The sequence below is a fragment of the Corythoichthys intestinalis genome, chromosome 13 (assembly GCF_030265065.1).
Source record: "Corythoichthys intestinalis isolate RoL2023-P3 chromosome 13, ASM3026506v1, whole genome shotgun sequence".
NCBI lineage: Eukaryota > Metazoa > Chordata > Actinopteri > Syngnathiformes > Syngnathidae > Corythoichthys > Corythoichthys intestinalis.
This window is the reverse complement of record NC_080407.1, coordinates 46929202-46954283: the sequence shown is the minus strand read 5'-3', so window position 1 is coordinate 46954283 and position 25082 is coordinate 46929202. Positions and strand designations below refer to the sequence as shown.

Sequence of the window (25082 nt, the reverse complement as noted above, 5' to 3'; positions counted from 1 at the left end):
ATGTGTGATAAATCACTGGAAAGCTTAACATTTCCATTTTCAGGGGGAAGACACATTTTGAACAGGAGGGCATTTAAAAAATAAAATAAAGCCCTAAAACCTAATTTGAGGGGAGAGCATGAAAGCATAATTAAAGACACCATGATTTTAACGAGATATTATCACGTAATGAAGGAATTCGCCCCCCCCCGGCCAAGCCGTACGGAAACGGCGACAGCCGAACAAAGTGAGACTCTGCCGATGTCGCCTTCGCGCGAGTCAACCGGGAGGGCTGACATTCCGCGTGTTCACCTCTTGTGTTAACCCTTTGCACTGACTCCATGTTCCAAAAGTTTGAAGAAGGCTCACCGAAAACAGGTTGACAATTTATTCGTCGACAATCTGTCAGCGAATCTGTTTATCTGAGTCCAGTGTTTTTGAAGGCTGCAGTGGAGTGGGCCGGGCCGGGCCGAAGGGTGGTGTTTCGGGATCATCCCCCTGTGGCCAGTTTTGGGCGGTTAGGTTCGTGCGTGGATGGGACGTGGTTGCCACAGAAATCGACGCTGGTCTCGACGTCCCAAGCGCCCGCTATCAACTTTGTTATCCTGGCTGGGCGAGACGCTACTTGTTTTAGGACAGAGCGCCCTGCTTTTTGTCCTTGGAGTGGTCGGGAGAACTGATTGCAAGAGCTGAGTGTCAAGACACAGCTGTAAATGGCCGCAGCCGGACTTTCGGGGGATTTTATGGGTGAAACACGGAAATATAACAAGGGTCACAATGCAGAAATCATAGACATCAAGGAGTGGTCGGGATTTTTTCAAATATTTACCCTTTTAAACATTTTACTTTCAATTTTCTTTGTTTGGATCGATTATTCATCATCTAAAATATTGTGGAAAATACAACAGTAACAAAAGAAAAAAATAAATACAATTCAGCGATAGTTATGAGGTAGATGTCAGTGACCTATTTACACTTTTTTTCATTGTGACGTAATTTGTTTAAAAGTTTATAAAATTATTCACTTGCTTATTTAAAAGTACTTTTTATTTTTAAACTAAATATTAGAACTCAATGATTCTAAGCTAAAAATGATAGACGTTTTTGAATATTAGATATAATTACCTTCTTTTTGTGGCTGGGTTGAAACAAAAAGCCGTAGCGCGGTGTCTGTAAACGGGGGTCTCCAGGGTAAAATTGCCATATGGCGGAAAACAAAGACAAGACTGAAAAAGCAGTTCCTGCTTTTGCACTCCTCTTTAAAAGAAACTACTGTATTTTAAGCCAAAACAACCATTGTGTTTGATAGAACAATGTCTATATGCTGCGTTAGCAGATTCATGGCGCATTAAGCCCAACTATTTTTAATTTGTCCGTTTTACCCTGGAAACCCCCGTTTACAGACGTCACTCAACCGCTTTTGTTTCAACCCAGCCATAAAACTAAATTATATTATTCAAAATTAATATCTAATAGTTAGTGTAAAAAATAAAACGACAAAAAAATTATTCATTCGCATATTTTAAACTTTTAAACAAATTACGTCACAATGAAAAAAATGGCGTCTGCAAAAATGTGACGGATATTTACCTCAAAGCTATTGCTTATTTGTATTTTTTTGTTGTTGTTACTGTTGCATTTTCTCCAATATGTTAGATAATCGATCCAAAGAAAAACGGGAAAAAAACATTTAAAAGGGTAAATATATGAAAAAGAACATTTAAAAGGGTAAATATATGGAAAAAGAACATCTCGACCACTCCTTGATGTCAGGGCCGGCCCAGGCCATTTGGGGGCCCTAAGCAAAATAATGCCAAGGGGCCCATATTTTTGGCCCACTATTCCATCACAGTGTACTGTGAAACCCATACATGCAATCCAACCCATGTGTCCATATTTTTTATATTAATCAGATTTGTTGCACTGCATTCTTCAAACTTCTCACCCCAAATAATTGTCAGTACTTACAGTAGATAGCGCCAAACCTTTTTCTAAAAGAGGAAAAGAACAAAATTAAAGAAGAACTTTTATTTTTTAAGCTTGCAATCAAGTATCAAAACTGACAAAAGTCAAATAAAACAGACTGTAGTAAACAAAATAGAATACAAATTAAACAATTGCCTGATTGGGGGCCCCTAGTGGTCAGGGGCCCTAAGCGGCTGCATAGTCTGCGTATAGGCTGGGCCGGCCCTGCTTGATGTCTGCGATTTCTGCATCGCAACCATTGTTATATTACCATGTTTCACCCATAAAATCCCCAAAAAATCCAGCTGTGGCTATTCACAGCTTTGTCTTGACACTCAGTGATACATGCTACACAGAGTTTTTGGATCGAAACAAGGTAAGTATGCGATAATATCTCGTTAAAGTCATGGCGTCTGTAATTCTGCTCTCGCATGCTCTCACCTCCAGATAGGGTTTTGCTGTTTTTTTTTTTTTTTAAATGCCCTCCTGTTCAAATTTTGTTCCCCCCAGAAAATTGAGATTTTAAGCTTTCCAATGATGTATCACACATGCATATCGGACAATTCTGAAATTTGGCCAAATTGGGGGTCTCAAAGCGGAACTTCAAGTCACCTGAGTGTTTTCCGCCATATACATTTTTTTGTTTGTTTGCTTGGTATTTTGACCAAAATGGACCCCAAAAATATTTCTACAGAGGAGCTATCGACCCAACTATGAAAGACAGGACACAGGCAGGTTGTTTTCCTTTTTAAACAAGAACGTTTTATTTATGTTCAAATACATCTTAGTACATTTTCCTTCCCCCACTGTGACATTCAAATATAAAGTCCCATCACCATGGTTACAGATGCTGGTCAAGAAAAGGAAATTAAAAAAAAAACACTACTTAAACCCATGAGTGATGCACATTTGTACATTGAATTTTGAAGAGTTGGTATAATCGTTCATGCAGATATACATACAAAGCGCCCAAGAGAACACGTGACCTCCAAAGTCACTCACCTGGTCCAGGTGGCCGGCTTCCGTCTTCATCAAAGTCCATAAGCATCCTAGAAGAACTTAAAATGACCTTCGGCAGGTGATACCGCCTCAAACTCCGCCCCCAAACCACAAACACAGCAAGGCGGTAGAGTAATTCTCAGAGTACAGTGAACCCCCGCTTGAATTATATTGTAAAACTATAGTTTTTCTCACTAGATGTCCTTAAAGCAAGCAAACCAGCGTGTGATAAATCACCACACATAAAAAACATGTGGTGCACAAATAGTAACAGTCTAATTGTACTGTTTAAAATAGCTTTAATCTCGTAAAGACCCGGCGTCCCCATACGTGGACATCACTGTTGTGGCCTACATGCCCTAAATATGATGTCCATGAATGGGGATGCCAGGTTTTTATGAAGATAAGTGGCTTTTTAAGGAATTCCATGTCTGTGTAGACTGGTCATTTTGTTCTTCTAATTATGGAGTTTCTACTGAATTCCTCCACACCAAACAGGGTTTCACTGTACACCAAGCTTTCGTCCGCATTCCCTGGCGTCCCAGGTAAGATGATGATCCAGGAGACCTGAGCCAGAGCTCCCATCCGATGGCGGCGGCGGTAGCGGCGAGAAAAAAAGCACGGCTTTGTGAACGGCGGCTTGAAGGGGTAGGGTCACGGGAAGGTGTGAGGGCGGCGAATGCGGCGGAAGGGGATCGACTTTTGGGCAAGGCGGGGAGCGGGTCTGTGTCCTTACGATTACATCACTCTCTCACTCACTCAATCTCACACCAGAGCGCTTGCAGATGTGAGCTTAAGACTTCAGGTGGGTTCAGGCCCGGTGGGGGTGGCGGAGTTGAAGGGAAGGCGGGAGTAGGGTAAAGCTCTATTCATTTACCTCGGTGGCGACTGACGTCACGCTAAAAAGTCATCCACGCCCACGCCGCCGTCCAGGTGACCTAATCAGTTGAGATAGTTAGTGGGGCGTCGTGACGGTCCGGTGGCGTCATGCACAGTCAACACACAAAACACGCAGGGCGAACGTGGCGACACACCCACCCAAGCCAGCCCCCCCACCCTGCATGAAGAAGAAGAAGCAGACATGGCCCAAGCTTTGTGGTCCTTTAGTCAGCACTAAACATCCAGAGAGCGTTTATTCAAGTTTGGATACACGCGTCAGAGCATGCCCTCCAGAAAACAACAAGACACAAAAAGTTGACACAAAGTCCAATAAAGGATGCAACCACAAGATTACAATGTGACCACCACAGGAAGGGGGACGGGATGGGGAGGAGCAGCAAGGCAGTCAGGTGTGGGGCAAGGGGCGACGTGTCTATTTGCAGCTGGCATGGTTGTTTGAAGAAAAATACACAAAATTGGCAAGGTTTTCTTTGTAAGAGAACTGAAAAAAAAAAAATGGCATCTGGGGGTATAGCAAGATACCGTGTTCCCCCATCCTGACCGCATCTACTTGACAATTGTGCTCTTACTTGCTCACCACGGTATTTAAAGTGCCTATGACAGCATAAAAAAACGTTAAATAGCATAATTATGTGAATTAGAATCATATTTTGAGACGATTCGACTATATCCAACAATTTGGCAAAGTGCAATGACGAGAAATTAGTCTTTTAATCAGCCGTTTAGCCCCGCCTGTCATTATAGCGCTCTAGCGCCCCCAGCTGGAGGATGACGTCGGCAGGGTCACGATTTCATCTGATTTAGAATTCAGCCCATTGAGGGGGAAGATTCAGAACAAGAAAAATGCAATAGAGAGCAGCAAAACGTCATTGTTTTGATCTCTTCAATATTTTTACAGGATATTATTTATTAGTATTTTTCCCCCATTGCTAAATAAATGACAAATCTTGTGCTAAATGGAATATGAAATATTAAAAATGCATTTATTTGGTACGACAGGGCAAAATTACTGCATAATGGTCAGAACTGTCGACTTCTTGCACCTCCCAAACGGTATTTTATGCCACCGGAGTTAGTCCGGCTTTTGTCATTTCCCTGCCCCGGATTCGGAGACTGAGGAACAAACAAAACAGGACGCGCGACAGCTAGCCGACATGCTAATGTGAACCTAGTGGCGTTTCCAAGTCTTGTTCTCGCCTTGCAAAAACGAAAAATCACACAAAACTACCCTGGATCATGCCACATGGCGGCGGGGTTGATTGTTTTCACCGATCAGCCAACCCCATGGCGGCGAGCAAGTTACAGCGCTGGAGATTGACCGCCGAGCGGGTGTTCCAATCTTTTTCGCCTTTTGAAAATGAAAAATAGCACAAAACTATCCCAACTCATGTCACACACAGCGGCGAGGGTGACAGCCTTCACCGATCGGCCAACCTCGGGCCGCGAGCAAGTTTCGGCTCGTCGTTCCCCTGCTGCGGCCAGGAGTGCTCGTTGCCTGGGGAGTTGGAGAATGACCGCCAGACAAACCGGCCGACGTCAGAGGAGCGCGTGGCTGCCCGAGCCCAACCCGATGATAGTGCTCTACTGCTGGGCACATGAAGTGGCCAGAGGGGGCTGGAAGTCTGGACGATATGGAGAACCGCAGAAGAGAGCAGGGGGCTGCTCGAGCATAAGCCGAGTATAGCGCTCGGCGGGCACGAAAAGAGGACTGAGGGCGGTGTGCGACAAGCCGCCGGTCAAGTGGCCTTTTGGTGGACAAGGGGCATTGTCAGCCACAAAATGCAAGCCACCTCCTTATTAAAACGTGTGCCATGATCCCAGTATTTGACATAAAACAAATCACCTAGTTTACCCACTTCCTCGCAATGGTCCCACAGTTGTCAGACTTGTTTTGGCCAATTTCCGCGGTCAACGGGAACTTTTTGAAACCCAAAAAAGCTCACACGCGTCTCCCTGGTGCAGCAACAAAAACCTGCAGCACATTGGGCTGGCGTGATGCGAAAAATAAATGAATTAATCCACAAAAATCAGCTGAGTCCATCTGTGAGATGCTGACCAGGGTGACGTCACATTCGCATTCTTCCTCAATCCAGGAAGTCACTCATTTTCATGGAGCGGGATTTAAAATTTTTTATATATAAATCGATCGCTTCCACACACATCCAAGCGGTCAATTTAATTCAGGAGTATAAAATAACCACGTTAAATATGAAATTTGCTGTCATAGGCACTTTAAAATGAACTTAACCCCCACCCCCAATGACAAACGTCAAAAGGCACAGAGTCCAACTTCTCATTCACGAGTCAACATGCAGCGCAGAAACAAAAAACAAAAAGGCCTCTAAATATTTTGGGAGGGGGTGAAATGAAGGACAAGAGGTAGGCAACTGTATAAAAACACGGGAGAGGTCAGGCAGTGGCTTCCTGCTTTGCTGTGACGGCAGCAGGGAGTTGGGCGGGGGCCCAAAATTTTTTTGAGTACAGCTCGTGTGCTTTACGTACGCACCCTCCCAGTATGCGCTCGGTTCTGTCCATCATAATGCAGCCACCAAGCAACTTGTGCTTCTCTGACCCCGTCACTACACGACGTAAGGCAATACGAACATTTTTATAGAGTGGCACAGAACAAAACGTCTTGTCACAGGTGTCGCCCTCAGGAACGACTTACGACTGGCACAACGAAAAAAAGAAGGTCAAAGTACACTACTCAGAAAATGAGGTCACTAAAATGCACTCTAAATTTGACCTACTCTGAACTTTTGAATGCCAACACCTCCCATATCAGTTTCTTTCACGAATTTTTACTTTTGGTCACTCCACAATTGATAAATTTAAAGTCATGAAAATGAATGGCTCTCTTAGAGGTTGTGACTGTTTAAAAGGAACCTCGGACTTAAAGACTTGTAGGCTCTAATAAGCCACAATTGTTCTCATTTTAATAAAATATGTTATATGAAACATTATTGGCATTGATTTAAAAAAATCTATAATATTTAGCACGTTTTATGCGAGCAATGCACGCTGGGGGTGATTTTTTTTATTCCAGGGCTGTGGGATGAGTTCCCAACATAGTACCTGCATCCAATTCCAGCTCATCAGCAATGTCTTTGAACCGATCCTAGGCGGCTTGCCAAGATATTGACTTGCTGCCATTTGAATTTGTATATCCCTTCGCTGCAGCATTGCCTTGGTTTTTTTCATTTGTCTGCCTCTCACAGCATTTTTTCCTCTGTTTTTAAAAAATGTTTTATTGATCCCGACCTACCATCACGGATCCTTTTGTGTCTCTTCGAGTTTTTTTTGTGTTCAATAAACCCTTTTACGCAATCCCTATGTTAGGGGTCGGCGACCCAAAATATTGAAGGAGCCATATTGGACAAAAAAAAATGTCTGGAGCCACACAAAAAAAAAAAAAAAAAAATTCAAAGCCCTATATAAGCCTTATAATGGGAGGCAACACATGCTGTCTGTATAAAGTGCTGCAACGATTAATCCATTAACTCGAGTATTCGATTAGAAAAAAAGATTCGAATCAATTTTGCTGCTTCGAGTATTCGTTTAAAGTGGCGTTGTAATGGTTTACTTCGAAAGTGTTTGCATTTAGTTTTATTGATTTGGGTGGATACACTGCCTTCTAGTCTGCCTCATTTCACATGGCTGAATCCAGATGCTCCATGTTAAGACCAACATAAGCTAAGTTTTTGTCTAAGCTAATGTTTTTTTTTAATGCATTTGTAATTTAGTTTATTGGTATATTTAGCAGTTTTTTGTGGAAATATGTGTCTGAACCATTTGTTAAGAGCATTGTAAAAAAAAAATTTTAAAAATTGTGTTTTAATAGCATTTAAGCTAGCGGACTTTTGCTATTTAAGTTAGCCAATTGTTCTTTTGTTGTACATAGATCCTTATTTATTTTTTATACTATCTGAGGCTCAGCTAAGGTATTTCAATTTTTCATGTTCCTTTACCGATTACTCGATTATTCGAACAAACTAGTTAATCGATTAATCGACTACTAAAATAATCGATAGCCGACGCCCTATATGTATCTATATTAGCTATATTAGCCTACTATCAAAATGACTAAGCTGGCTACAAGTATAGTGATGCAACGATTAATCAATTAACTTGAGTAATTTGAGTCGAAAAAAGCTTCGATTTTTGAAAGTTTTGATGCCTCGAGGATTCGTTTAATTAGAGTGGCGTTGTAAAGGTTTGTTTTTAAAGTGTTTGCATTTAGTTTTATTGATTTGGGTGGATACACTGCCCTCTAGTGGCAACAGTCAATTTGACAAAACTCATTTAACATGGCTGGATCCAGCCGCTCCCTGTTAAGACCAACATAAGGTTGTAAAGTTTTTGTTTGAGCTAATATGAGTTAGTTTATAAGTATATTTAGGAGTTTTTCATGGAAATATGTGTTTGAACAATTTAAGAGCATTGTAATTTTTTTAGCATTTAAGCTAGCTGACTTTGGCTAGCAAGCCAATTGTTCTTTTGTTGTACTTTGATCCTCATTAATTTTTTTTAGACCGTTTGCGGCTAAGGTATTTCAATTTGCATTCATTGCTCTTGTGGAATGAAAGTCCAATTCTGCAAAGTTTGAAAATACACTCGGGAATTTTATTTTGTATTCGCATTTAATGCTCTTTCGAAACAGCAAATTTCAGTTAGCCTTTGTTTTAACTCTCCAAAAATTGATTCTGCAATGCATTAAATGTTCCCAATCAGATTCCTCGAACGGATAGTTTAATCGATTACTTAAATAATCGACGGCTGCAGCTATATACAAATACATAATGAGCCTCCATGATTAAATATTTTGCCTGCAGTGCATCCTATAGAGAATGACGCACCACGTGACTACTCTGCTGTACGATGCCGCCTCAAGTTTAACTTAATTACAATATTAATTTGAAGAATGTTTAAAACAAAAAATATATTTCCATCCCTCATATTTTTCCATTTTCAAATATTTTTGAAAAAGCGCAGGGAGCCACTTGGGCAGCACTAAAGAGCCGCATGTGGCTCCAGAGCCGCAGGTTGCTGACCCCTGCCTTATGTTATTGTTGTCTGTTTGCTGTTTGAAGTGAGCAACAATTAATCGATTAACTCGAGTAGTTTGATTAGAAAAAAAAAAAAAAAAATTGAATCAAATACTCGAAGCAGCAAAATTTAATTGAAGTGGCGTGGTGATGGATTGTTTTGAAAGTGTTTTGCATTTAGTTTTATTGATTTGGGTGGATACACTTCCCTCTAGTGGTGACAGTGAATGTGACATAACTCATTTCACATGGCTGAATCTAGCTGATACCTGTTAAGACCAACATAAGCTAATTTTTTGTCTGAAATATTTTAATGCATTTGCACATTTATTGGTATGTTTAGCCCTTTTTGTGGGAATATGTTTGAACCATTTAAGAGCATTATATTTAAAAAAATAAAATAAAAATAGCATTTAAGCTAGCTGACTTTTGCTGTGTAAATTAGCCAATTTTTTTGTTGTTGTACTTGGATCCTAATTGTTTTTTTTGAAACCGTTTGAGGCTCAGCTCAGGTATTTTAATCTTCTATTTTCCTTATCCTTTTACCTGATTATTCGAACTAACTAGTTTATCGATAAATCGACTACTAAAATAATCAATAGCTGCAGCCCTGGTTGTGATTCCTCTATAAGGAAAATTATGACAAACGTCATGCGGACAGTAGTCTTCTGGTCTACGCGCACGTCTGTCGCACAGGAAAGTGGGTTCGAATCCCGCTGGAGACCTGACTTTGGCTGTTCGTTTTTTGAAATATCGACAGTGCATTCCTGCTCATCACTTTGCCGATCGGGTTCAAATTGGAAGGGAAGAACTGACATGTTTATGTAGTTAATGAGTGACACTGTGGAAGTACGGCAGCGCCCAGAACGCATTGCGTTGTCAACAACAATGGCGACCTATAAGTTACACTAATTTTCCAAAAACGATAACTCATACATTTATCTTTTAAGAACTACAAGTCTTTCTGTCCGTGGTTCCCTTTAAGGTTCCGCCCGATGCTAGCGGTAACCAACTTGCTGTTTTCCAACAAGGAGCTAAACCTGGTGCTAGATATGAGAAAATGTCCCAGGATGCCCACTTCAATGCGGGAACTGCTCACAGAAAGGCATAGAAGTACAACCCCTCGCAAAAAGTATGGAATCGCCAGTCAGTCTCAAAACCTTGAAAAAATAATGAATTAGTTCAAAAGTGCAACTCTTTAGCATTCAGAAAAAATATGGAATCGTGAAAAACAAAGAAATAACCATCAAAACACATCTCTAGTATTTAGTAGCACCACCTCTGGCTTTTGGGACAGCTTGCAGTCTCTGAGGCATGAACTTGAGTATGCTTATCACTTTGTAACTCTCACTGGAACAGCACCAAACAAAAGTTCCAGCATCATCACCTTGTCAGGAGTCAAGAATATGCATTGGACAAGGTGATGATGCTGGAACTTTGATTTGGTGCTGTTACAGTGAGATTTACAAAGATTACTACCTGAAGAAAACAAAATTCCCCTCAGTCCTTAATGATATGGTGCTGCATGTCAGGCAAAAGAACTGGGGGATGGCTGTGGTTAAATCTTCAATAAATTTTAGACAGCTTTCTTATCCCTTCAATTGAAAATATGTCATTTTCCAAGATGACAGTGCATCATGCCACAGAGCTAAAACTGTTAAAGCATTCCATGGAGAAAGACTCATCCAGTCAATGTCATGGCCTGCAAATAGCCCAGACCTCAACCCTATTGAAAACACGTGGTGGAAATTGAAACAAAAAAAAGGTCCACAGCAAGGCTCCAACCTGCAAGGATGATCTGGCAACTGCAATCAAAGAGAGTTGGCACCAAATTGATGAAGAATACTCATCAAGTCCATGCCTTAGAGCAGGGGTGGGCAAACCGGTCCTCGAGGGCAACAGTGGGTCCTGGTCTTTGTTCAAACTTATTCAGCACAGACAGTTTAGCCAATGAGGTATTAAGTGGAAACAAGAAGCACCTGACTGAAATCTACTGATTGCACTTGTTGGAAACCGGATTGGTGAAAGGCTGTCCTCATGATGGGTATGAACAAAAACCCGCACCCACTGCGGCCCTTTGTGGAATAGTTTGCTCACCCCTGCCTTAGAGACTGAAAGCTGTCATAAAATCCAGAGGTGGTGCTACTAAATACTCGATGTGTTTTGTTATGTTTCTCATGATTGCATATTTTTTTTCCTCAGAATGGAGTGAGTCCATATATATTTCTCTGCACTTGCTCTATAAAAGTAATATTTACTGACCAACACAATGTTTTTTTTATTCATTTTAGTGTTTCTGAATGCTAAACAGTTGCACTTTTGAACTAATTAATTATCCTTTTTATCTTGAGTTTGTTCAACATGATAAAATGTGAGTCCTCGTCCGAAACTGGGGATTCCTTACTTTTTGCTAGGTTCATCGTAGTGAATTTTGCCATTCAGGTCCTTGTTGGAGAAAACAACTACCGAAAGATCGACTCAGTTGGTAACTCCATACAAAGGTTTAGATGTCACATTAAATCTGAGTACATTTCAGGACCACCTGGTTCGGCCAATGTCCCCAACGGTTTTGAGTGTAGTGTACGCCCTCACGACTGGCACGATGAAGAGGTCAAAAATGGCCGACAGGTAAGGGGCTGCACTGCATGACGAACAGAATGACTGGTCAAGCAGGTTAATAGGAGCCCCCTCCCCGGACAAACGCACACAAAACAGCCCGTTTGAGGCGCAATCGAGCGAAGGAGGGGTGGGGGTGAAAGGGGCGGACTATCGAAAGGGGGGCTCAGGCGTGTGAAGGGAAAGTTCGGGGCGGCGGAGGATGGACTCCTTGCGTGTGGTCGGCGGCAACGGCGGCTCATACACCCTGGGCGCAGCGATGGCTGCTGCCACGGCCGCGGCGGGTACCACTGGCCTGAGGGAGTCCAGCGCGGCAACGGGCTGGGCGGACATGGCGGGCACCGCCTGCATGCCGGGGATGGCGGACATGGCCCCGGGGGAGGGGTAGGCGTACTGGAAGTGAGGGTACTGCTGCAGCTGCTGGTAGTAGTCAGCATAGTATCTGCAGAGGGTTAGGAACAGGACAGCGTTAGAATCCGATCCGGAAACCACCTGCGCGAAAAATAAAGTGACTGATTTTGTTATTTGTGTTTGAAAGGAACTCAAGAGCAATTGGCCATGAGTCGTTAAGAGGCCTTGGCTTGTCCAATTGCCCTAATCAGCGAGTGAACTCTACTGGAAAGGTTTCAACAGTCTCTTGCTCAGGGTCTAAAGGCTACACAATCTTGGGAAAGTTTTCCAGAAGGATCTTTGCTGAAGAAGCTTCACTTTCCGAGCGTATCGAATGACTGGAAGGGAAACGTGAGGCAGGAAAAGTTGCAAAACGGATAACCGCGGCCTTGAGAGGATTGTCAAGCGAAATCCACTCAAGAATTCGGAGGAACAACCTCAACATGAGACCACGTCACAAGCGTCTTACCTGTGCTAACGAGTAAAACAACAGGACTCAAAGGTCTCCAAGGGATAAGAGAAGCACAGTACCCACATTTCTTGGAAGTTTGCTTGAAGACTTGGGGCGAGGTTCATCTTCTGCTGTTGCTCCACTGTCTTTTCTCAAGTCAAGGTACCAAAATGACCGTGGTGTTACTGTGCTTGATTGGCCAGCAAATTCCCCCGACCTGAACCCCTTAGAACATTTCTGGACTGTGGTTTTCACAACAGAACCTTCATATGTGTGGTGTCATGTGTTGAAAATATCACAATACCACCAAACCAGTTAATCAGATGTGATCTTTGGGTGGATCCAACTTATTTCCCGCTTGGATTGGTTCAGTCCGATCCAGGTCCCAACGTTTAAGATGACCAAATGCTGTTATTAGAGTACTTGATCACACTGAAGACTAGAATGTATAGTAAAAAGAAAATAAAATGAAAAACAACTGGTAGAACCGCCATCATGGGGTCACTCAAAGAGTATTTATTTGAATAAAAAGCACAGAAAATACAAATCCCCCTTTTTCCAATATGCTTTTGACCAGCCAGACCACGTCTGCCCCACAGAGAATGAAAAAGCATATATACATGACATGTTCTTCCAATTCCAACTTACATTTTCATCCTTGAAACATGAACAAAAATACAACACACATTCAGCCTTAGTCTGCGGTTTTAAGGTGTTTAAATGGGAGTTCAGAAGAAGCTAACGCTGAGATTCGGATCTTTGTAAAGGGTTTGCCCAACTACAGAATGTCCCTTTTTGTGAAAATGTCAGTTTTTTGGGCGCCAGTTATATAAATTTTACCCAAAATTTTCAAACGACACCAAACCAGGTTTTAATCTATCACTGTACGTCTGTTCTGTCTTGTGTATGTATATATTTTACATTTCCTGAGATGTGTCGTTACTATTGAAGTGTGTAGCTAGCGTAGCACAAAAATTCCAAGCTAGCATTGGAACGGAACCACAGCTCCTTATGGTTTCAAGAACGAATGTTTAGGAGAAAACACCAAGACCAAAAAACTTGAATGTGAAAACTTCAGGGCAGAACCATGTCTTTACGGACGATGACTATAAAACCACAGTTCTTCGAGAGCAAATTCTGACCCAAGCTAAGAGTTAGCATTTCTCGTTTTGGGCCAATAAACAAAGTTGACCGTTTCTTTAAATTTGAAAGAGGATACATACAGTTATAACTATCGCTAATATGAGTTACCGCGTACATGCAGCATATAGTTGTGAATATAATTTGACACGACTGCTAATTAATTTTCTTTGCCACTTATTCCCAACCCCCTTCATCTTGCTTTGGAACAAATGCAGTCCTTTATTCTGTATAACATACCAAACACCATTGGTGTTTTTGGTCTGAGACTAGAATTCTTTCCCCTCCTCGTTTTTTTTGTGTGTCAACTTTACAAAACAAAATCAAATAACAAAATAATCAGTCATCTTTTTGTTTTAGGTATTTTCAACAGCCAATTGGGAAGAGCAAATGATACAGACTGGTTATCAAAACGCAATGCTATCAAGACCCCGTGGTCGGCAGGCGGAGGTCGTCCTACCTTGCCACGTGGTCCTCAGCCGCCTCCGACGCCGCCTCCTCTGCGGCGCGGCCGGCAGGCGTTGGGAGCAGGGAGCGCCGCGGTTTGGCCCGCTGGTAAATAAAGGGCTTCATGATGGGGTCCGGCAGGAGTGGGGCAGTCCTTCGGAGCGGGCTGCGGTCCCGTTCGCCAGACTTGGCAGTCGCGGCCGCCGTCTGCTGCTGCTCGGCCACCACCTGCTGACCTTGAGCAAAATAGTGAGCCTGTCTGGCAGCTTCAAAGATGGCGGTGGCGGGGTCGGCGGCACCCATGGCGGTAATGTGAGCGTAAGCGGGGGAGATTGCCGGGGCCACCGCGTAGGAGGAGTTGACCGCTGCGGCGGCAGCGGCCGACTGCATATCTAAACCGGGGGTGGCGGTCAGGTAGATGGGGTTGGCCATGGCGGGTGTATAAACGGGTGTGGTGTAAGCAGACGCCGCGGCGGGATTGGCCGCCACCTGCCCGTACAGGTTGGTGGTGACCGAGCTGTAAACTTGAGCGGTTCCTGATGTTAGCGCCGCCTGGTTGGCCACAGATCCATAGAGCTGATTGGCCACGTTGGCGCCGTACACTTGGCTAGCGAGGGCGCCGTAGACTGCCGGGTTGACGGGGTTGCCGTCGGTGCGCGTGCCCGTGGTGATGCCAGTGAGGGCGGCGTACGTGGGGTCAAACGTTGAAGTGTTGTACACGGAGTTGTGCACACTCTGCTGGACTTGCAGGGGCAGGCCGGCGGCAGCGGCTGCCGCGGCCGCCAAGACAGCAGCTTGGCTCTGATACTGCTCCAAAGTGGGTTTCCCCACAGGACACTCGCCGGCGTAGTGGCCTTGCTTTCCGCAGTTGACGCACGGTATCTTCCCGGTGGGTGCCTGCTTGCTGGGTTGAACTTTGGAGAGCTCTACAGAAAGCGGCCGCCCCTTGAAGGAGGTGCCATGAAGCGCCTCGATGGCCTGGAGTGCGTCTTCCTTGTTCTCCATGTGCACGAAGGCGTAACCTGGGGAAGAAGAATGCCTAGTTGTCATTGAACGCAGCATGGTGGCTAACACTTACAGTGGGACAAATAAGTATTTAGTCAACCACTAATTGTGCAAGTTCTCCCACTTGAAAATATTATCGAGGCCTGTAATTGTCAACATGGGTAAACCTCGTGACGCACGCGTTGGGGTTCTGTGATAAGACGGCATTGTGTATCTCTTCTATTTCTTCTCATTAAACTATGGTGTGCTATTTATTTTATATTAGTAGTTCAGTCCTACCGTAAATATGAAAATGATAATATTTCCTGATTAATTATATTACGTGTGTTAGAGTAATGCAAACAGTTAGACGGTGCCTACGAGAAACTACCATTTTTCTCATCTCCCCCTCATTAGCCCGGAAAAGGAGATTCACTTTACTGTGTCAAAGGGCGTGTAGTGGAGTCTGCTTAAACAATAGTTAGATTAATGTGTTAGACTAATGCAAACAATCATATGGCGTGTGCGATGACGGTAGCTTTTCCCTTCAGAGGCCAAACGTTTTCTGTAACTCTTCACAAGCTTTTCAAACACTGTTGCTGGTATTTTGGCCCATTCCTCCAAGCAGATCTCCTCCAGAGCAGTGATGTTTTGGGGCTGTCGTTGGGCAACACTGACTTTCAACTCCCTCCACAGATTTTCTATGGGGTGGAGATCTGGAGACTGGCTATACCACTCCAGGACCATGAAATGCTTCTTACGAAGCCACTCCTTTGTTGCCCTGGCTGTGTGTTTGCTATCATTGTCATGCTGAAAGACCAAGCCACGTCTCATCTTCAATGCCCTTGCTGATGGAAGGAGATTTTCACTCAAAATCTCTCGATACGTGGCCCCATTCATTCTTTCCTTTACACAGATCACTAGATCATTGGTCCTGGCCCCTTTGCAGAAACACAGCCCCCATGCTTCACAGCGGGTATGGTGTTCTTCGGATGCAATTCAGTATTCCGTCTCCTCCAAACACGAGAACCTGTGTTTCTACCCAAAAATTCTATTTTGGTTTCATCTGATCATAACACATTCTCCCAGTCCTCTTCTGGATCATTCAAATGCTCTCTTGCGAACCGCAGACGGGCTTGGACGCGTACTTTCTTCAGCAGGGGGACACGTCTGGCAGTGCAGGAATTGAGTCCATGGCGGCGGATTGTGTTACTGATAGTAGCCTTTGTTACTGTGGTCCCAGCTCTCTGTAGGTCATTCACTAAGTCCCCCCTGTGTGGTTCTGGGATTTTAGCTCACCGTTCTTGTGATCATTTTGACGCCACGGGGTGAGATCTTGCATGGAGCCCCAGATTGAGGGAGATTATTAGTGGTCTTGTAAGTGTTCCATTTTCTAATAATTACTCCCACAGTTGATTTCTATACACCAGACGTTTTACCTATGGCAGATTCAGTCTACCCAGCCTGGTGCAGGCCTACAATTTTGTCTCTGGTGTCCTTCGACAGCTCTTTGGTCTTGGCCACAGTGGAGTTTGGAGTGTGACTGACTGAGGTTGTGGACAGGTGTCTTTTATACCGATAATGAGTTAAAACAGGTGCCATTAATACAGGTAACGAGTGGAGCCTCGTTTGACAGTCAGAAATCTTGCTTGTTTGTAGGTGACCAAATATGTATTTTCCACTCTAATTTGGAAATAAATTCTTTAAAAATAAAACAATGTGATTTTTTCCCCCACATTCTGTCTCTCATGGTTGAGGTTTACCTATGTTGACAATTACAGGCATCTCTAATCTTTTCAAGTAGGAGAACTTGCACAATTGGTGGTTGACTAAATACTCATTGGCCCCACTGTAGCTGCGTGCATCGTCCCTGCCAGGAATGGACTCAATTTTCGAATACAGAGCCCAGTACCGTTAACTCCCCATTGTCCTCCGGACTCACCTTTGACTTTGTCGCATTCCAGAACTTTCCCAAAGGTCTGAAATAGCTGCTGAAGGTCCTCGGTGGTGCACATGCCGCTCAGGTTCCCGACAAATACTTTGGTGGAGTGCAGAGGCCGCCCCCGGGACTCCTCCACCACCAGGTTGCGTCCGTGGAACTCGCGCCCATTGAGCTCGCGGATGGCGCGCTCGGCGGCCCCCTCGCCCTGTATGTGCACGAAGGCGAACTGTCGCAGCACGCTGCAGCTGACCACATGACCGAAAGGCTCAAAGATGGACGATAACTCCTCCTGGGTGGCGTCCAACGACAGGTTGCCCACAAACAGTTTCACCGTGAGGCCCTTGTCCATGGTGCTGTGAGGGGAAGAATAACACGTTAGCTTAGCCTCATTTACTTGTCAATCAAAGCCGAACGGAACAGGACACCTCGTTTCTATCCTGCGGTTGAGACAACTGGCCCTGCTTCGGCTTCTTTTGCTAGGAATTCCAGCACATAGACCAGATTAGTGGATAGAAATACAACACAGACTCGGCTAGCGCTCCGATCGCTCACAGAATTACAAAATACCGAGGAGACGGTTTGCCGGAGGACCGAGCGTCTCCCCATCAGCTTCTTCGGAGGCCGACTAGAGCTGCTTGTTGATGACGTCACCGGACGCTGAGTCATCACATTCGACGCAGACTTTTAACTGTTAACAAAACGGGGGAACAAAGGGCAACAAAGAGCTAATTGGCGCTCGGTTCATAAGCAAAGCGCGTACATGTAACAGCAACACGCAACGAAATAAGGACGAAAGGGTGGAGGGGAAAAAAACAACAACCACGCCGTCGAATAATCCAACAGATAGCGCCAACAAAGTCACACAATGAGGCTGCTAACGGGTTAGCATACGGCTAAAGGGAGCGCGCAACGGCAAACAACGAAACACAACGTCGGTATACGGTCGAGTTACGGTTTCGGTTTTGACCCCTCCGGAGAAGAGAATAACCAGAAAAAACGAAAAAAATAAAGATTAGCATCGACCATCTTACCTTGGCGCTGCGCTGGTCCTGTTTTTCAAAATGGTCGCGGCTGCTTCCGCTTGACTGCCCGGCATTGAAGGGGGTTGGGCGGACATGACGAAGAGGAGGTGGAGGGGTCATAAATCCACTCATTCGATAACAAGTATTTTTTTAAATATTATTTAAATATTAATTATGGATGGGAGTGGAACCAAAATTGAAAACAAAATACAGTCGAGCCTTGACCTTTAAGTGTTCAATTCACTCCCTGAACGGCGATGGACGAACCTGTTTTTCTCTGACTTCGTGTAATTTTGCCATTTTACCGCTTACAACGCTGTGAAACAATGGAAACAGATGAGCAAACTTCCTACGGTTTAAACAGCTTTGATAACTTTTCAGAAATCACACATTAACGGCCATTGACGGGGATAGACAGCGGCGGTTTTAGGGGTGGGGCCACTGGGGCTCCACCTCTAATTTGTATGGGGCCTGTTACATTTTAGCACTAAACATGGCAATCAGCCAGAGGTGGGTAGAGTCCCCAAAAATTTTACTCAAGACAAGAGCAGCGTTACTTCAAAATAATATTACTTAAGCAGTGTTGTTTTCGTCAACGATGACCAGGGGTGAAAGTGGGCGGGAACGGTCAGGAACGCAGTTCTGGTATAAGATTCAGGGCCGGAACGCAGTTCCGGTATAAGATTCAGTGCCGGAATGCTGTTCCGGTATACGGTGCTTTGATTCCGAAAATATGACGGCAACTGTCAAGACAGTATGTAAAAAAAATAAATACAAAGGTGCCACACATGCATTTCATCTCCAAGGAGAAAACAATCTATCAACATCAGATTTACATTCACAAGTGTTAACAACAAGCATAATAAAGTGCTTGTGTAGCGTAATCCGTTTCCACCGATATTTATTATTTACTTTATTACACGGACGGCATGGAGGTTTCACCAGCTCCTGCAGTTATCGGAGTCTGACGATGACGAGTCATGTCAATGTGCGAATGCACGCAGCAAAGCAAAATGCCTGGACTCGTTTATCCGTTCAATTGGCTGACATACTGACATGTGATCACCAGAGATAGCTCTGACTTATTTTTCTGAATATATGTTTACTTTTATCTTTATTATTAAAAAACACAGCAAAAAGTAAATGTTTACATTAACTTCAATTTTAATATATGTCCTATGTTCTTAAGTAGTTAAAATTGAGATTTGGCATTTAGTATGTGGGGAAAATAAAAATTAGGAGATGGAGGTTGGGGTTATAGCTGTTTTTGTGAACTTTTATTTTGCAAATCATCGAAAAACTACAATTTTGAATGAAAATCAGTTTTTGTATGTGTTATAGAAATAACTGACCAAAACAGTTTGCTTTGCATTTCAGTAGTTTTGACCCCCCCAAAAAAACAACAACAACAACAAATAAATAACTTTTCGGGCTCCATGGCAACCTTCACGTTGGGGAGTTCCGGCAAGAAATTCTAACCACTTTCACCCCTGACGACGACTATAACGAAAATATTTTGTCGACGAGCAATTTGTTCATGACGATGACGAGATGATAACGAGCTACAAACGTTTAATTGGAGACTAAAACACAACGACACGAATGCCTGTTTTTGTCTGACGAGACGAGAACAAGACGAAAATGCATCATAGTTTTTGTCACATGTTCACAATGTGTGAACATGTGTCACTCATGTGATGTGCTGCACTCCCCCCAATTCACCCGCTACTGTCCTCTCCAGTCTTCCCATTGCCTGTTTTGAGATACACACACAAAGATTAATCTAATTTTCTTGGCAAGAAGAGGTTGGTGCTGAGTGATCATCTCACACTAAATGTAACTTGTACTGTTAGCATAGCATTCATGTTCGTGTTAGCATCAGGCTATTGGTAACAGCGGGCGTCCTCTTAAACGCTCTGTGCTGAATGATCATCACACACTAAATAAATGCTTAAATCCCTGAATTCTTTATAGATATGGACGTACAACACAGTCTCGATTCTTTGTTAAAAGAGCAAGGAACTGGGCAGTTAGCATTTATTTAACGTAAATGTGTCGAATGTGTTGCTAGTCCCTTAGCCACTGTGGCGCCTTCTTATCACCACAAAGAGCTTTTTACGTTGAAAATTCTTGCAGATAAATGCTTAAATCCCTGAATTCTTTATAGACATGGATGTAAAACAGTCTCGATTCTTGGTTAAAAGCATAAAAACGGGGCAGTTTGCATTGAATTTACGTAAATATGTCGCAGAATTATGCTAGTCCGTAGCGGTTAATTTCTCCTATTGATTTTTTTCACAACCTTTCAAAATGCATGAATGGTACGAAAAATATAATAATTACCTTGAATCCTCGAACAAATCACTCCTGAGACAATCCTTCCTGTTTGTATGCGGTACAGCCTTCGTACTTTTTCAATCCTAAATCAGGTGTCGGATCACTGCATGTGTTGACTATGGGACCGACTGCGGATAACTGAAGCGGACTTTCCGGCGGCCCCAACTTAAAGGCGTTGGCGGTGAAGGTAGAATCTGACCTGTCAATCATTATGAAGTCTATGGCGTATTTTCTTATTTAAAATGGCTTTTAAAAAAGTGATTAAAATTATTGTCCGATGTATTGTATACTTACTAGTATCAACAATTTAATACATATTGTTGATCTTTATTGTTTTTTACCGCTACATGTAGGATCATCTGTGTACCGATTGCCTTTTTGACCAAAACTAACACTGAACAAAGATGGCAGCGACACTTGGCGCCTGAGGGTTACACGCTGCCCCCTCTTGGCCCGTTTCAGAAAAATCCTAGGACTGCCATTGGTCCAATCGGTTTTCAGGACGTTTATGCCTTTCTATGGCATGGAAATATGATAATTCTGTACCAGCCATTTCAGATCAAATATGTTTTATTTTTATCATGGTCAGTGACAGATTTACCAATAATATAATATATATGTATAGATGTAATATAGATTGCCATTTTTTACTAATTACCACAACACGTAGTCAGCAGATATCAGATGATGTTGCAAACCATGAACACTCCTTCTACATCACAAATAAAGTTAAAAGTCATCTTCCATGTTTGTTTATTTCGTGATATATATTAGAAATGCAGCAGGAAATGACAAGGTATACAGACAGTGATAAAAGATTCAGAGGATTGAAATGAAATTATTTGCAAAAATATATATTTTACATTCACAACATTTTCTATCGCTTCAGTCAGAGGTTGCTCCTTCCCTTGCCGGCGATGGGCCGTTCCCGCTCCTCCCAAAGCGTGAGCCCGTCACAAGCGCACACTCGCTTGGGGTTCTGGAAAAGGCCCGCCGACCTGGCAATGATCCCGCACGCTAGCCTGTGGCGAAAAATAAACACACAGCGTGAGCTACGAACTCGGACGAGTCTCCTTCCTCACGTACCGGGCGCCCGAGTTTCCTGTCAGTCTGGAGAGCGGATGGCCACCTTGGCCCAGGTCGTCCGGCTCTGCGTCCACCACCAGAGACCGTCCGATCACGTCCCAGACCTGCAGCGGGGTCAGGCACACATTTTAAGTGAGACTCCAATACGTGCGTGAGTGCTAGCTTGCGCGTTCAGTACTTTGAGCTGAGTGTCCTCCAGTCTGAATGATGCTCTGCCATCTGGCCCAGCTAGAATATTTCCCAGATCGCCAACATGCTGCGGAGAGAAAAAAACACTCTTTGTGATAACGTGAACGACACCGGCAATTAGTTCTTTCCGGACCCTACCCGCTCAGCATCTTGTGGACCACCATGATGTCTTCCAAAAGGGTTGAAGTGCTCACCACAGCTGCACACACATCATTGTCTGCGGTGTAAATCCATTCCATGTACAGGAGGAGATAGGAGTCTTAGCTAGCTAGCTAGCTCGGACAAGGCTACCTGAGGCAGTCCTCCGTGAGGTCACCCAACGCGTGCACGTGGAGGCCGTGCGCTCCGGGTTCCAAGCCGTCGACAGTCCCGTCGATCAAGCAACGATCGGGGGACATTTGCAGGAAGCGCACAACGCCTTGCACCTGCCGGTCCTTTCCGGACAGCATCGCTACAGCTGCGCCCAGATCTGTCGATAACACGACATAAATCATCTTGCTAATGTCTGCGATGGCAGGCAATGAGTTGTCACCTTGTGTCTCTGAGCTCCCCATGCCTTTCAGCACGGCAAGACGGTGGGTGCTCTCGATCAGGCCCTGCACCTCGCCGCTGCTCAGACTCGTTTCCACCAGGACCCGTCCTTCGCCGACATCCACGCTCACCGAGTGCACGCCTGACAGTGGGAAATAATGGAATTAGGGTTGTTCCGATCATGTTTTTTTGCTCCCGATCCGATCCCGATCGTTTTAGTTTGAGTATCTGCCGATCCCGATATTTCCCGATCCGATTGCTTTTTTTTGCTCCCGATTCAATTCCAATCATATACATTTTGGCAATGCATTAAGAAAAAAATGAATAAAACTCGGACGAATTTATACATTCAACATACAGTACATAAGTACTGTATTTGTTTATTATGACAATAAGTCCTCAAGATGGCATTTACATTATTAACATTCTTTCTGTGAGAGGGAACCACGGACAGAAAGACTTGTAATTCTTAAAGGATAAATGTGACTTTGTATATTGTGACTAAATATTCCCATCTCGTGTATTTGTTGAGCTTTCAGTAAATGATACTGTAGCCATTTAACTGTTCTGCCCAAATGCATGATGGGAAGTTCAACCATGACTGTGCGTAGTGGCACCAATTGATATATCTTGTCTGCGTTGGGAAGTAACATAGGGTGTTAAGGAAAAGATCAACCACTCGTTCTTCCCCACATTGCTTCCCACGATATTTCTAATTGTTGAGAGAGGGATTTTAAGGCTTTTGCCAATTAAAAAGAGGTTCCAAAGACTGCCAAAATTCTCTCTACTCATTTTACACTACCTGTTAGCTCTATATATAGGTAAAACGGCGCCATTATAGTTTGAACGCGACAATGCGTGAGTGGGTCGTGCAGCGCATGCGTTAATTGCATTTACCGCCGTTTACGCGACAAATTTGATAGCCCTACTTTAAGCCAAAACTAAAGACTCTGTATGAATGTAAGACATTTTTGTCTGTAACGTTAAAAACAATTAGAAAACGATTTAATATATATATATATATATATTAAAAAAAGGCATGTCCGATATTTTTTTTTGAAAATGACGTGATCAGACCCGATCGATCGGGACATCTTTAGTCTGAACCATTTGTTAACAGCATTGTACAAAAAAGTTAGCATTTTTTAGCATTTGAGCTAGCAGACTTTTGCTATGTAAGTTAGCCAACTCTTCTTTTGTTGTACCTAGATCCTTATTTTATGATTTTTTTTTTATACCATTTGAGGTTCAGCTGGGGTATTTAAATTTTTTTATGTTCCTTATCCGATTACTTGATTATTCGAAATAAATAGTTCATCGATTAATCGACCACTAAAATAATCGATAGCTGCAGCCCTAGGTGATTCCATACTTTTTGCTAGGGGTTGTATATTATATATACATATATTTACACATTAATGATCAGTCTTTGTTAGCTGTTTGTGAAGTTTTGTGTTTTTACACTCTGTTCACTTACATCCTGTGTAACTCCTGGGGGCTAAGCCCCCCCTGTTCTTAAAACCTAGTGACGCCCATGATCACTACACATTATCATGATCAGCAGTCATGATGGTGTCACATGCGCCAGAGTTGCTTGAAAAATGTACTGTCCATACATTAATTACACAGCAACTTTAACATATTACGATTTACAACACTCAAACTAAGGAAACACATCAGAAAAAACTGCTTCCCAACCTGCTTTTTGCTCAAGAGCAGCTTTGACTTGATCTCCACAACCTTCACACGTCATCTGCACCGCAAACTCCAGCTGAAGCACACAAAATGAAACGCTGTGTTTTTAGCTGCTCGGCTAACGCGCTAGCTAACAAAACGAGAAATTTCAACGCTCGCTGACAATAAAATGCGCGCTTGACGAACCTTCGCTAGCTTTTCCGTCTCCATGGCGTCTTCGAGTCAGGCGCTGAAGATATGACATTTCACCGGAACATGGAGAGAAGCCGAAAAACAAACTTATCTTTACTAGTTTCGTAAGCGGAAGTCGTCACTGTTCCGCGCGCCGCCATGTTGGGAAGGGCATACGACGCATTGTCAAGCGGTCTTCTTCTTCTTCTGTTGATTTCCGGCAGACTCGATGCCCACTGGTACATTGCTATGGGGCGCGGTTTGTGAAAGCAGCACATGCCGAAAATTACGACTACATTTTAGCGCCATGCAGTGTTAAAAATGTGGTGTGAAATGTTTGCAGTCACTTTTTTTTTGCACATTTACAACATTATTTAGCAATTTAAATATTTATTTTTAAATAATCAGTATTGGACTTAAATGTTTAAATCCAGAACTAATTATTTATTTAAATCTTGAATGTTAATCTTAAAATTATATTATATAGATATATTTTAAATTTATATCCTAAATATATATATGAAATTTACATCCGAAATATATATATATCCTAAATCTGAATTTTATATTAAATCCTAAATGTATATGTTATATTCAAATCTTAAATCTGGAAACAGTTGAAATTAAATATTTAGCGTAACATGCAAATTCACATGACTGGAGACCGGAAGTAACAAAATAGAAGCTGGAGCAGCTCAGACTGTTTACGTTGCTTGAAAAGGAATAAAACCTACTCAACGGTGGCAGTCGGCTCTTGGACATGATTAATGAACTGCAAAAATCCCGCGTTTCTCACTGGGAAACCTTTGTATTGCAGTCAAAATAGCTCTTCCGATAGTCTCGGGTAAATTTGACTCGCCTGACATATTTTCTGACAGCCCACCTTCGCCGACTGTGAGAAACGCGGGATTTTTGCAGATGAAGATAAAAAAGTCAACCTTGCTCTCCAGTCCAGTCCAACACAGACCCCTCGTGACCTATTCTTAGTAACTTTACAGGGCTCGTGCGAAAAAGTGACACTAAAAGCACAAAATACTCCTCAAATGGTTTCTCCTAAATGTGTATTTTACCTAAATATTGTTATTATCACGATAAGTCATGTCTAAGAGCCGACTGCCACCGCTGAGTCAGTTTTATTCATTTTCAAGCAACGTAAACAAATAGTCTGAGCTGCTCCAGCTTTTATTTTGTTA

The 25082-nt window shown here is 43.2% G+C and overlaps 2 protein-coding genes across 5 annotated transcripts; both read right to left on the bottom strand.

Moving 5' to 3' along the window:
- Positions 1 to 43: 43 nt before the first annotated feature.
- Positions 44 to 18313, bottom strand: rbm14b (RNA binding motif protein 14b). Of its 4 annotated transcripts, XM_057854942.1 has the most exons (7): positions 18148 to 18280; positions 17890 to 17943; positions 17411 to 17546; positions 17284 to 17334; positions 16859 to 17211; positions 13946 to 14954; positions 44 to 11946 (listed from the first exon to the last, which is right to left on the bottom strand). In XM_057854942.1, the coding sequence occupies exons 5-7, from the start codon at positions 17205 to 17207 to the stop codon at positions 11655 to 11657; spliced, it is 1650 nt and encodes a 549-aa protein (XP_057710925.1). In that variant the 5' UTR covers positions 17208 to 17211; positions 17284 to 17334; positions 17411 to 17546; positions 17890 to 17943; positions 18148 to 18280; the 3' UTR covers positions 44 to 11654. The 4 variants fall into 4 exon arrangements, with proteins under 4 accessions (XP_057710925.1, XP_057710924.1, XP_057710926.1 ...); XM_057854941.1 differs by having other exon boundaries at positions 17890 to 18312; XM_057854943.1 differs by having other exon boundaries at positions 17426 to 17546; positions 17890 to 18312.
- A 2479-nt stretch (positions 18314 to 20792) lies between these two features.
- Positions 20793 to 24059, bottom strand: LOC130928822 (copper chaperone for superoxide dismutase-like). Its single transcript, XM_057855586.1, has 8 exons — positions 23905 to 24059; positions 23722 to 23794; positions 22025 to 22165; positions 21784 to 21961; positions 21631 to 21691; positions 21482 to 21559; positions 21304 to 21407; positions 20793 to 21239 (listed from the first exon to the last, which is right to left on the bottom strand). The coding sequence occupies exons 1-8, from the start codon at positions 23926 to 23928 to the stop codon at positions 21107 to 21109; spliced, it is 792 nt and encodes a 263-aa protein (XP_057711569.1). The 5' UTR covers positions 23929 to 24059; the 3' UTR covers positions 20793 to 21106.
- Positions 24060 to 25082: the final 1023 nt, after the last annotated feature.